At 40.0% G+C, this 14702-nt stretch overlaps 1 protein-coding gene across 1 annotated transcript in view; it reads left to right on the plus strand.

The window, feature by feature from the left end:
• reck (reversion-inducing-cysteine-rich protein with kazal motifs) overlaps window positions 1-14702 on the plus strand; it is an 87309-nt gene that overhangs the window by 55356 nt on the left and 17251 nt on the right. Inside the window, exons 18-20 of the mRNA XM_080050133.1 lie at window positions 1595-1805; window positions 3598-3671; window positions 8346-8501. Coding sequence (XP_079906259.1) covers window positions 1595-1805; window positions 3598-3671; window positions 8346-8501 — 441 coding nt within the window. The remainder of the gene's footprint in view (window positions 1-1594; window positions 1806-3597; window positions 3672-8345; window positions 8502-14702) is intronic.

Below are 14702 nucleotides of genomic sequence, written 5' to 3' on the forward strand. Positions count from 1 at the left end.
GTTAGCTTGTTAGCTAAACTTAGGCAAAAGAGTTAGAAACCAGATAATGTTAGCATCCATCCTTAGACACTTGACCTAATCTAATTCACCTTGAATGTGAGAAAGTGCATCGTATTGGGCTTAACAAGCTCACTATCAAACAACTTACATTGGGACCACTACACTACAGAGGCCAGCCGAACGTAGGCAAGTTTAAGATGGTACGGTCCACTGTAGGGGTGTTATTATTAATAATTGGCTAATAAATATAAACAATTAGGAGGAATATTTAAGTGTTTCGACCCCTGTACTGGTTTTACTGTTACGGGGGACGCATCCCCTCCGTGCGATTCAATTAAAATTGAAAGAATTTTTTTTTATAATTTTTATTTTATATATAGGGGAGAACGGGGTAATCTGAGCCACTTTTTACATTTGCTCCCCTCTAAGCGAGCTAAAATTATTTATCACTCAAATGTACACATTTCCAATTAATTCAGGATGTTTCCTAGAAATGGGCATTAGCAGAATGTTTTCAAGACAAAGGGCAGTGAAAATATGATTGTTTAAAAAAAGTTGTAATGTGGCTCACTTTACCCCAGCTGTGGGGTAAACTGAGACAGACCAGAAAAATCAAGGGGGTAAACTGATCCACTTACTTTTTCCACTCTGAAACTACCATAACAACACACATATTGTAACAGTTAGAATCCTGAAAGCTAACATTCCAGAACTAATGTCGGACTAGTAAAAGAATGATGGGGTTTGGTCAATTAAGCAAAGCAAATTTTCTAAACACTTGAAAGTAACTCTGAACAAAATCAAATACAACATATTATAATTCAAAAGGTTTTAATAAGATTCAAATGAAAGATAGAACCAGTTAGATTAGAACACAGTCTGGGGGTCAGAACACAGGACCCTTAGAGCCAGCTTGTGTCTGGGGGTCAAAGCATACGAAAATCAGAACCAGCGAGCAAACCATGTCCAGCCTCCAGTGTTGTTTAAGCTAAGAGCACTCAACATAGAAAGCAGTCCTCCATCAGGGTGTAATATGGCTCTCAGTGAGGTAGTTACACAGCATCAGAGTCAACACGGGGTGAGGTAGGGGACGAGCAATCACACAAAAGGGAATGTTCTTACAGTCATCAAATCACTAGCTCTATTCCTGTGCTCGTTGGGTGTGAATGAAAGTGCAGACGAATGATGGTGGTCATATTGTCAGTTGAGCATTTATTTGTTATGTCTAGCCCACACAAGGAATCATGATTTAACTGTAAGTAGAAGTCCTGTTTCCACTGAGCGGTGCGGTTCGAAACGGCACAGCATTACATTTGTGTTTCCATCCTCAAAAGTTGGGAAGGGTACCAAAATAAGCGTACCGTGCCGTACCGGTTTTGGTCACCCCAGTGTTGAAACATTGAAGGTGTCAGTAAAATAAGTTAATGGGGAAAACAAAAATAAGCGCATATGAAATATGTACAAATGTACAGTATATAATGTGTGTCTGTGTATCTTTCTGTCTGTCTGTCTGCCTATATGTAGTGTGTATACATATACATACAGTATGTAAATGTGCAGTATAAACATGCAGCTGTGTGTGTTGTGTTGTCAGGACGCCTGTAGGAAGCCTCAGCGAGTGTGTGGTCATAACGGTGAGACCTACAACACGGTGTGCGACGCCTTCTCTGACCGCATGGCTGTGGACTACCAGGGCCCCTGTCACGCCGTGGGCTCTGTGTCTGACCTGGGGCCGGACATGGCCTGCAGTGGGATCCCCTGTCAGCCTCTGTCCACCCCAGGCTGCCAGCCCATCACCCCACCCGGTCAGTTTTTATTGATTTTACTTTTATTTATACAGGTAAATCCCACTGAGACCGGTGACTCTTTTTCAAGGGAGACCTGTTCCCATTTACACAGACATTCATACACCGATAGCAGGCTAACACTCAACATTCACACGAGGCAAGGTGGGTAAAGTGTCTTGCACAAGGACACAACAACCATGACACAAGTGGCAGGGCGGGGATCGAACCGCCAATCCTTGGATCATTGGCAGACCCGCCCTACCACCTGAGCCCCAGTTTACTGCTCACTCAAAATCACCAACTTTAACGCTGATACAATAAAAATGGTTTACTTGTCCTATGCACAACTATTACAGCAGCAGTCATTGGCTATGGAGTCCCAGGCTCCTCTCTCAACAATGCAATATAGAAGAAAAAATGTACTGTATAATAGAAACTTACAAAAGTGAAGAGAGCACTTGAAACACAAATAAACACAAAAGTAGTGCAAGGACACAGTGCAGATAAAAAGTGTGGAGATAAGGTGAACCATATAAATATACATTTAGAATGCACAATAAAATGTAAAAGAAATGGAATACTGTCAATGGAAATAACAATAAAAAGAATGCCTGTAGTGAAATATATGTTGTGTATATGAAATATGTTATGGAATAATGTTAAATATAATTTAAATTTGGGGGCGCCCTTAGCTCAGTTGGTAGGGCGTCCCCCCCATGGGCCTCGGCCAGCAGCGGATCCGGGTTCGATTCCAGCCTGCGGTCGTTCTCTGCATGTCACTCCAATTTAAATGTAAAATATGTACACACGATTTCTACGGATGTAAATGAAGACTTAATATAGCTTAACATTATAAATATGTTCAGCGTTAACATTAAAATGTGAAGAGACAATAGACACAAATGACCACTGTAGCACTGTTTCATCTTAAAAGTTTCAAACAATGTTCACCAAACTTTTTTTTTTTATATATTTTATTTATACACATTTTTAATACAAATTTGTAACAATGCACAGAAAGACAAGTACATACAAAAGACAGAATTCGAACTAGCATTCTCTTAAAACAACCCGCTTTGCAATGACTATACCAAACATGAGAGCTTGTTGTAAAACGTAGGGAAGAGTCAGGGAATAGTCGGAGCAGGCCAATACCACCAGGAGACAGTCAGGAAACATATATGATATTGTACAGATCAAAAATGTCAGTCCAAATCCTTGTGAGCTTTGAGCAGGACCAGAAAAGATGCCCGAGAGTTCCATCCGCAGACTTACATTCATCACAGGTAGCAGAAACAGAAGGGAAAATTCTATTCAGCTTGGTTTTGGAAAAGTGCAACCGATGAATTACTTTAAACTGAATAAGCTGAAGCCTAGCATTAATAGAGCATACTTTTATCCTCACTAAGCCCTTTCTCCCACAGCTCATCAGATATTGCTTCACCAGTGTCCTTGATCCATGCCTCTTTGATATGGAGAGAGGGGGTCGCCATAGAAAATAGATTAACAAACCGAGAGATCAAATGTTTGGAGGTGGGAGGTTTGGTCATGATGTCATAGAAGACGTGCTGCGCTGGAATCGTATCAAGACGAGGAGAAAATGTCTTCACAAAATTCCTAATTTGCAAGTAACGAAAAAAATGAGTAGAAGGGAGATTGAATTTTGTCTGAAGCTGAGCATAAGAAGCAAAACGGTTATCTATATAGAGATTTTCACCCAACTTTAATGTCTTTTTCCTAATGTCACTCATCATTGGTTTGTGGATGTTCTATTGAACTAACCCATGTTGTCTGACCCTCTTTCTACCAGGAGCCTGCTGTCCCATATGTGCCAGCATGCTGCAGATCCTATGGAGCAAAGAGCAGATGAACACCTTCTCTAAGGTATGGCACTTTATATTCATCACTCTCCACTTTAATATATGCATTGATGTAATAATACATAATGTGTTGATGTAAGACAATATCAAAAGTACTGCAGTCTTTCATCAGTGTGGTTGACAGAGGGTAACATAATGGTGAGAGCTAAATTCAAACTAAGTATTGTTCTAAAAACAATTGTAAAGAATTAACTATAAAATTTAAAAAAATCAAAAAATGTGTTTAAAGGTACTGTGAGGAACTTTCAGTTTGTGTTCATTCTTGCACCCCCTTTGGATGAAAGCGGTAGTGTTTTTACTAAGCCAGCTGTCGTTCCTGGGTGAACGTACCCGTGACAAAGGCATTGTATTAAAGAGGACCTATGATACTTTTTGACTTTTATGACCTATAAACGTTGTTATAATGATTTATAGTCATGTTTAACCATACTAGCTTATCAAATAATGACGTACATGCATTTAGATGTATTCCCTGCTGACCGTCTGGGGTGGCTGTGCAGAGCACTAAACACTATGGCAGCCGGTCGAGAAATCACGTGTTCAAATCGGTTCAGAATTTCCTGATATTCTTGTCGTCACGAAAAGCGGATGTTTCCATGTATGGTAACCTGCTGCTCAGGCAAGCTCCAGCCATGCCCCCAACTCCCTGCTCTCAAATCTCCCCGCGCGCTGCTGAATGTGTTCCGGAAGGAAGGTAACCGATCACAACGGAGTGGGGTTTGCAGGAGGGGGGGAGGGGGGGAGGGGGCGGAGAAGCACAGAGCCAAGTGTGGAGAAAGACTGCTGTGCTCGCTCAGATGAGAGGAAGAGTTCCCGAAAATCTACATAGTTTTTTGTGATGTGATTCGTGTCAGGTTGCTCTATAGCAGTTTTTAACAAGAACCAGAAAAGTAGTATGATAGGAGATCTTTAAGCAAAACTATATAAAAATAGCATTTTTTGCACTGATGGTCTCGTTTGCTGTTACATGTCATTTATGATCATCAGAGGGAAAATCTCTACTTAAACTAGGTATAACAGTCAGTGCGTTTCCATGGCACAACTAGATTGGATTAAGACATATACCGAACTAGACACTCGAACGAACGTGTCACTTGTCTGAGTATACATGGCCTTTCAGGAATCGGATAAATGTCCGATGCATGGCTGTCTCCACTATGCTGTAGCCCTTTCAACAAGTGGTTATAGAGCCACGTCCGGTTCCCTTCCGGCAATAACCCATGGTGTAGTAGCCGGTAGTAGCCTATAACGCGCTGGCACACAAGCGCAGAACGAGAAGTCCGATATGCGATATCCGATCCCTGTATACATGCAGAGAGAATGCCGAATATGAACGAGTTATCTAGGTGTTCTTATCCGACTTCGCTTGTCCGTTAATGTGCCGATTTGTGTGCGAAGTAGATCGGATAAAGGTGTTTACATGCATTTTTACAAGTCCTGTTGAAGTCTTATTCGTTTATTTATCCGATTATGAGTGCATGTAAACGCACTGAGTGTTCTCTAGGCGTCTGTCGCTGGTGATGGTACTGGTGTAGGGTGTAATTACAGGTGTTGGCCACTTGGGTGAGCTGTCCATCCCCTATAATTCCCCTATATAAAGTCCCCTTACTGCAGCTAGAACACAGCGCTGCTAGCTAAATATAGTGTGAATGCTATTACTGGAGTACAGTAAAGTGTCAAACACAATTCCAGCAGAGGTAACGTTTGACTGTTGACCCTCATTAACATCACAGAGTGTTGAAGAGTCCAACAGTCAAGATGATGTGGCTCTTTGAATCAAGACATTTAATCACTATCTGGCAGTTCATCCATCACACTGTGTCAAGACAATGAGGCCAGGCATCACTCACACATGACAGGTGTTACTGCATATATATGATGCCTTTATTTCTGACGAATAGCCTGCTGAGACCATGCCTGATAAATGCCCCATGCCCAGTAAATACAATCGCTCAAGTGATGTACACTTCTGAGTTACTTTTGCTTTAGGCTACTGGTGGTATATTTCCATTGTATGCTACTTCATGCTACTACTCTAATGCATGTATCAGAGGACTTTTGCTATGTGTTACTCAAGTTACAAGTATGAGTGTTGATAAGTGTTACTTAGTTAAAATACTTTTCTGAAAATAAAAGAACATACTGTAGTTCCAAAGTGAAAAATGACCAAACATTCATAGCAACATGTAGCACTGCTTATACTTCCTTGCACCTCTTGGCTGTCTGCCTCCATGGAGCCTGCCTGGATGTGTGCCCAGCCTTTTTAAAAACAGCAGCAGATAGCCTGATGCCTGCTGAGGTCTAAGCGCCTACACGTTAGCAGCTAATCAGCCCCACTGGCATCTCTTTCTGATCAGCTTAATTATGCCCCTTAAAGCCTGTTTGGCTGCTTGTCAACTTGGCTGTGTTCCCCCTCCCCCCCCCCTCAACCCCCCAAGCACAAGCAACATCATAGTAAGTCTCAAGATGTAAGCCTGTTAATACCAAACGCACACAAGCAGAGAGCCCGTCTGATCTGAGGCTGATAGAATACATTAGAATATGAGTTTTAAGCCTTGTTTTCTACTAAGCGCTTCGGTTGGGGTCAGCATGGTAACCCTAGATCTGGGGATGGGGCCGATCCAATCCAATATCAGTATCGCTCCAATATGGCTGCAATCTACTTTCTCTTTTTTAAATCTAAATGATTAGCTATGTGATATAGCACACATTAATATTAGAATTTAGAAGTTCTGATGTTCGGCATTCAAACCGTTCGAAGCAACTCATATAAACCTTAATGCATTTGTGTATATTTGTTGCTCTTTAAATTAAAACAGCTGTGTCGCTGTGGATCGGTGCATCTCCTTAGATCTGGCTTGCGTTTCCACTGCCGACTGTACCCATACTTGGTAGACCTGGGTGTGAGAGAATATACAGTCCATGGGTCCGCATTGAACCGAACCGCACCGCTAAGTGGAAACGAGGCTTCTGAGTTTAACAGCATTACAGTGCTTAAGCTTAGCCTTAGCTTTATACCCTGACAGGCTGCTGTTATAACACCAGTCTGATCCCGGGATATCAGTTCACTTGAGTGTTGGTTTGGGGCTGAAGTTTGTGAAATGAAAAATACCTTAAGCTGTAGAGTTAGAATGGAGTGAGCTTACAAGACCTTTGTGGCCCTGTCTTCATCTCTGCTGCAGGCTACATTAGACACTACTACCCCAGCATCACACACACACACACACACACACACACACACCCCAGTCTCCCACTGAACTGTTGGATTGTGGGTCATGTTGGCGCCAGGTTTTGACAAGGAACTAGAATGTTTGGAAGAAAGTAGACAGGTTGTGTTGTGTGAGGCATCGTTGCATTTTTTTACCCCCAGGATCATGTTGCTCTTTGCCAACCTTCCCACTGCCTGCTGTAAATAATTGATTTGATACTACACACACACACACACACACACACACACACACACACACACACACACACATACATAACCACACACACAACCACAAACATTCAATCTCTAATATTAAATGAATTCAGGTTATATTGCCGGTTGTCTGGACATGATGTCTGCACAATGCCAATGAATACTTATCTGGAGCAGAAAGTATTCTTTATTTGTTAGACTGAAAGAAGGTGTTTTCAATAGTCAACAATGTATTGGAGTCCGTCTATAACATACTGTATTCCCATAAAACAATAATAATCATATAAATGATCATAACAATCATAATGAATCTGATTCATGAAGGAAATCAGCTGAGTTGACAAATGTTTTTACTACATTTTTACATTTCAATCTTTTACCCCTTTTGGACAAAAACTGTAGTGTTTTTACTATGCCAGCTGTAGTCCCTGGGTGAGCACTTACAAACACACACACACACACACAGACACACACACACACACGCGCGCGCATGCGCGCCTATAGTAACTTACTGTAAATGTTTTTGAACTGGACATTTTGGACACTGAAAATGATGCATCCCCCTGTATCTGCTGTATACTGCAGTTTTAGTAGTTCATTCTACCCTACCACTGCTCCTCCCAGCTCCTTCATTGTAATTTTGCATTCCACTTATCACCAAGACTTATTGCATCAAGAAAAACTCTGAGATGTGGGCAGCAATGAAGTAGTCTGATTAAGTGGTCAGGCTAGTTAGAATGTGAGCGCTGTGGAGGAGTTGCTCATGACTAATTTGCAGCCTCCAAATATGAAAGCAATTGTCAAAGATGGAAGGGAGTCTGGGGAGATAAATGCCCCATTTAAGTATTTGAGCCGCGTACACCCAATCATTCTCAACTGTCTGTCTTCCTAAGTGCTGCTCAGTCCACTTTACAGGGTTCTGCGCTTAGTGAAAGAGTGTGGAATGAAGGAAGGACACTTTTTAGTGTGCTTTGCTTTATCTTTTCAATTAAATAAAATGTAATGCTCAGCTATGTGAAGGGTTGTCTGGTGAAAAACACAAGAAAATGTCATATTATCATGGGAAGACGCAGTTTTAACTAGCTATGTTCTACATTCAGAAAGCATGTTCAATAAGTTGTGTCACTGATTTAAAATGCATCCAAAGTGCAGTATTCATTTACTGACCTTTTGAAAAGTTCCTTTTGAGAGAGAGTTACACATCAGCATTAATGTTAACATAGTGTGTTGACCCTTTGACCCTCTGTGTGTGTACAGTTGAATAAGAACCAGCCAGTGACGGTCCATGACGTGCTGCATCACATCCGCCTCCAGGTGTCCGTGCCTCAGTGTGACGTCTTTGGATACCTGAGCATCCACCATGAGCTGGTGGTGCTGGTAGCTCCAGTAGACCAGCAGCCAACACCACTGCAGGTGATACACACACATGCGCAAACAAACACACACACACACACAAGCAAACATACACAAATATGAACAAACTCACACACAAACACAAAAACATACACGTGCAAACACACACACAAACATGTGCAAACACACACACAAACGCAAACACACAGCTCCAGTGGACCAGCAGCCAACAACACTGCAGGTGATACACACACATGCGCAAACAAACACACACACACAAGCAAACATACACAAATATGAACAAACTCACACACAAACACAAAAACATACACGTGCAAACACACACACAAACATGTGCAAACACACACACACAAACGCAAACACACAGCTCCAGTGGACCAGCAGCCAACAACACTGCAGGTAACATAAGCACACGCTTAAACACACACAAACGCAAATATACACACACATATGTGCAAACACACACACAAAGGCAAACATACACACACACACACATACGCGCAAACACACACATATGCACAAAATACCATACGTGCAAACTCAAACACACCCAAATGAAAACATACATGCAAAAACACACACACAGACACAAACACACTCACACAGCTCCAGTGGACCAGCAGCCAACACCGCTGCAAGTAACACACAGAAACACACTTGATACGTGCAAGCACACACACGCACACACGCACACACACACACACACACGCAAACAAAGACTCACACTCTCTCTCTCTCTCTCAAACACACACACACAAGCACAACAGATTCAATAACTTCGCCTTTCTTTCATATTAATTTTCTAAATTTGAGTACATGGTCATTTATGTAGTGAAGCAGAGATTATAATGGCTGAAAAGCATACTAGAGTAGAGAATAGGCAATATTTGATGTCTTGTTGAGACTTTCCTCAACAAGGTTGATTCACTTTCTAAAACTCACAGCATTCAGAGCATTAGAGCACTCCACTGAATTTAGAAATGATCAATTTTAGGTAGGAATGTCGCATTGAGAAGGATAAAAAGCAAACCTGACTAGAAATCATATAGTCAGATGTATTGTCAATATACAATACTGTAGACCATTGTAGAATGAAAGGGAGCTCTGGTTGTTTAAAAAAAAGAAAAGTGTAATAATAAATGATAGTAAAAAAGTCAACCTGCAGTGTATCTGATGGGCACTAAAGAATGATGCTGGTAATATGAAATGTTTTAATTATTATTCTTTGTTTCATAACTACATACTGGGAGGAGCCTTACACTAAGGGGAGCACTGTTACATTCATATAGATGACATAAAGCAAATTGAGAGATATTATTTTCTCTAGCGACCCCCCCCCCCCTCCCATAAACACTCCACTCCACTCCCAACCCCAAACCCCTGACAAGGTAGAACAAAACAGTGTTCATTACTCATAAAACATTCAACATACACAAGGAGAAAAAAAAAAACCCTATCCCTATCCCACCCACCCTCAACCCCCCATAATAAACACAGCCTAGACATACCAAAATGATTCACACACAAAGAAATGGCTTACATACATAACAATATATGTGTATACATGAAGTGACCAAAGAAAGTACATTTAATACCAGTTTCATTGGTATAGTATATTTAATATTCTGAATAAATAAGTCAAGAAACGAGCTGAATACATTAAACCATAATTGCCAGAAAAAATCCATACATTTCTATAATAATTAAGCATTGATTTTCTCTAGTAGCTTTGACCAAGAAATAATTTCCAGCTGTGCGATATCCCGGTAAAAATAGAGCCATCCCTTCACTGACAATTTATCTGTTAGCTGCAGTGTGGCCATGCTAATAAGAGGCACCTGTCATTTCTAGTTAGTTAGTTTGTTTGACTAGATACTTGACACCTTTTCCAATAATATGTGAACCTACGGGCACTGCAAAATCGTATGATGGAAAAGTACCTCTGGTATTGCGCAGACAAAAATCACAATATGGATTGTGTTATTTTTCAGTCAGTTGATCTTATGGAAAGACCCTAAACAACAATAACTATATCTACTAACGAGTACTGTAAGAATGTGAGTCAAACTCTTGCACTGGGTGACATGTACACACACTCTGTAGATTAGTTTTAGTTCAGGCCCAAATACACCATACCAACTGCCTCAAATACTCACTACAGCAACACAAGGACAAGATGCTTTCAGCTCCATTGTATTGACATACTATACGCAATACATCATTTGTAGAGAGAGAGAGCAAAACCCTTCTGCCCTTTCACATTTTTCTGCATACTCCACTGTGTGTTCTAATAAATAAATCCCTTATCATCATGAATATCCTTTACCTAAAAATGTTTTTTTAAATATTTTGTATAGTATAGTAGATTTTATTTGGACATGGACATGACAATGTCATTGGACAAACCAGATGCATTGTTTACAGTGTGTTAGCATAAATGCTAGTTTACAACACCTGTCCACAGGAGGCTTTTTAAAAACAACAAAATAAACTAAACAAAACAGAAACAAGATCAAATACTGATAAAAAAATTAAAAGAGTAAAAATGCAGTATACAATAGAGTACAGAGCAGCAATATAATGAGTCAAATGTATATATATATAGGCTACGTAGAGTAAAACAAAGGCAGCATGATCAAACAATAAACCAGTTGTAAATTATTTGTGTGAGCACTGCTGATTTGATTTGAGCCGTTGTTTAAGTTCTCTGTTAAAAGTGTTACTATTAGTCTCTAGTTTTAGACTAGTGGGCAAGAGGTTCCACAGTTTTGCCCCCTTTGCAGAGAAAACAGACTGACCGAAAGATGTCTTGTGCATTGGAACAAGACAATCACCATCACCAGGCTCGTGTATTTGCCCGACGAGAGCTCTGACGTCTGATGGCCAATTCAGAGAACAGTGGTGACACATGGTTATTTACACACTTGAAAAACAATTTAAGATTACTCAAATTAATAAAGTTATCAAAGGTGAGAAGGTTGTGCTTTTTTAGAATGCCACAGTGATGCCATCTCATGGGTTTCCGGTCCATGACTTTTATTGTCTGTTTGTATATTGAAAATATAGGTTTTAATGTGGTAGAAGAAGTTTGTGACCATGATGTGATACAGTATGACAAATGAGAAAAAATCATAGCGTGCATAAATAATTTGGCTGTTTGACATGACAAGTCCCTTCTTATGAAACGGAAACAGTTTAGATTTAGTTTGACCTTCTTTGCAACATACTTAACCTGCGTAACAAATTTTAAATTCTTATCCAGGATGATGCCCAGATATTTTACTTCATTTACTGATTCAATTCATTCATTTTTGATCCGTACCTCAAAAACATCGGTAATAGGTCTATTACGGATGGAGAAGCACATAGAGACGGTTTTCTTCACATTAATGGTCAACTGAGACAGCTCAAGCCATTTTGAAATGCTGAGTAATGCTTGTGTCAGGTGCTCACCTGCTAAGCTGGGTGTTTTACTGGACACATGGATAACAGTGTCATCAGCATACATTTGACAGTTGGACCCCGGACAGCAGTTTGGTAGGTCATTGATATACATAGAAAACAACAGTGGACCAAGTACAGACCCTTGCGGTACTCCCATGCTGCTGGCACGCAGATGGGACCTGACCCCATTGACCCTGACACATTGCTCTCTCCCCTCCAGGTAAGATGTAAACCACTGCAGAGCTTCTGATGACATTTTGAACTGTTTTAACTTGTTCATTAGAGTACTGTGGTTTACCGTGTCAAAGGCCTTTTTTAGGTCTAGGAACACTGCCCCAACAACATTTCCTTTATCCATTGAAGCTTTTATGTTTTCAAGCAAATAATAATTAGCTGTTTCAGTTGAGTATTTCTGTCTAAACCCAAACTGCTGTGGATGAAGCAGCTGGTTAGACTCTAAGGGCCAGTTTCACAGACATGGACTGAGCGTAGTCTCGGACTAAATTTGACTTTCAATGAACAATCTCCATTCAAAATTCCATTTAGTCAAGGACTAGGCTTAATCCATGTCTACGAAACCGGCCCAATATGTTCCATTAGTTGCTCAGCTATAATTTTCTCCAGAACCTTTGAGACAACAGGGAGGATAGCAATAGGCCTATAATAACTCGCTATGTCCTTGTCTCCTGATTTATAAACAGGGGTCATTATTGCAGTTTTCCAGCTTTCTGGGAATATTTTGGTTTGTATAGACAGGTTAACTAGGTAAGTGATTGGCTCTAACAGGTAGCTCTGGTGTTTCTTGATTAATGCAGCATGAAGATTATGAATATCTTTTGTCTTGGAGTTACTCATGTTTGTGATCACCTTTTTAACTTTATCATGAGATACCAATTTAATATAAAAGGAGTCAGACTGAGCATTGTCAAGTTCTTCAGTAGATGACTCTGTAGCTTTAAAATGACTTGCCAGCTCTTGTACAGACTCAATAAAAAATTAAAAACATTTGCAATGGACTCATTGCTATGGATAAAAGTATCACCTACTTTCAGACCGGTTATTTTGGGGTGCTTATGCTTGCTGGAGTTGGTTAGTTTGTTAATATGTTGCCACAGTTTTGAACTATTACCATTGGCCTCTTCAATGAGTTTAGAGAAGTAATTGGTCTTGGCCTTTCGTAATTCAGACACTACTTTGTTCCTCAGGCCTGTGAAGATAAGGTGGTTAGTTTTGTTTTTTGTTATTAAAGACCTTTTAAGAGCAAGATCTCACTTTTTAATGATCTGAAGGATATCACTGTTGACCCATGGAAGAGATCATTTCTTGGGTCTGCTTTTCCAGGTTTGTGTGTATTTATCAATTAGAATACAAAGGGTTGATACAAAGTTGTTGGCACTGTGGTTTAGATCTGGCTCTTTAGTTACCTTTTCCCAATTAATTTCACTCAAGTCATGTTCAAAGTCACCAACTTTTGACTTGGGAATTGCAGTTGTTAGAATTAGATTTTCTGTTTTGTTGTGGTGTACTAGGCGTTTTTTTGTTAGCTTTCGTACCATCAGTGTCATATTATGATCTGAAAGGCCAGTTATTAGATTATATGTTTTTGTTACCCGCTCTGGCCTGTTTGTAAAAATCATATCTATGAGGGTCTCACTTTTCCTAGTGATTCGAGTAGGTCTACTGATCAGCTGTTTGTATTTAAATTGCTCCATTGTTGATTTTAATTTTGATTTACCACTTTTATCCAACCAGTTGATGTTAAAATCCCCAAACAACATACATTCATGACAGTTATCGACAACAGAGAGAAGATTCTTCAGTTCATTGTAGACATTTGCATCATGAGATGGGGGATTATAAAGCACAACAATGTTGAATTTCATTTTAGGGGAGAGCATTACAGTCAATCCCAGGCACTCTAAATTCAGTGCAATTGTGTTATCAAAAGAAGTGAATTTTCCAGGTTGCACAGTTTTTGCCTGAGCTCTTTCGACCTCCCATTTAATTTTACACATGAACTCCGCCACAAACTCCCAGGCACGTTTAGTTGTGCTAATCACCCTCCTCCCTCCGTCTGTCTGCATATGAATAATATGAATATTCATGCTCAAGGTGATTGCAGTGTTAAAGTGAGGGCGAGGGCGTGTGTGTGTCTTCTTTGGTGACGCACAGCAATTGTTCCCCACTTCATTTGAAATATTCTCTTGTCATTATTGTTTATATATGTATGTACTTAAGATAGAACGGAAAAATGCTGCATCTACTGTATATGCAGCACATATAAACATTTCCAAACCTCAACCATAACTACATACTTTACTTTATATCATATAAAATCCTTACAATGTATGATAGTTATTTTTCATACTAATTATGATTAATCGGACTAGGGTTTTTGAACAGAGGTTTTCAGAAAGGTGGAGGTGAAGAACAAGAGAGGTTGGTTTTTTCTCATACTTTGGGAGTCTCTAGTCACACCGGGGACCAATATTAATGTTAGAAAATCATGAAAAAGTGCATTTTGCATAATAGGGAATCTTAATTTGGTTAATGATTGGTTACATTTCATTTAACCAATCACAGTTTCTTCTTTTCCAATAATGGTCTAAGGGAGTTTGTAGATAAGCAGGTATATTTCAAGTACTACCCATGTTAAAAAAAACAATACTTGATAAGATTTTGGATTCCCTTTTTCTAGTGATGGCATCTATCTGTATATACCGTAGGCTACTGATCTAGCCTGGAAATCCAGACCCACATCTAGAACAATATAGGGTCTGGCCACGATCAATATAC

Source organism: Ammodytes marinus (genome assembly GCF_949987685.1).
Source record: "Ammodytes marinus genome assembly, chromosome: 21".
In the NCBI taxonomy this organism is placed as follows: Eukaryota; Metazoa; Chordata; class Actinopteri; order Uranoscopiformes; family Ammodytidae; genus Ammodytes; species Ammodytes marinus.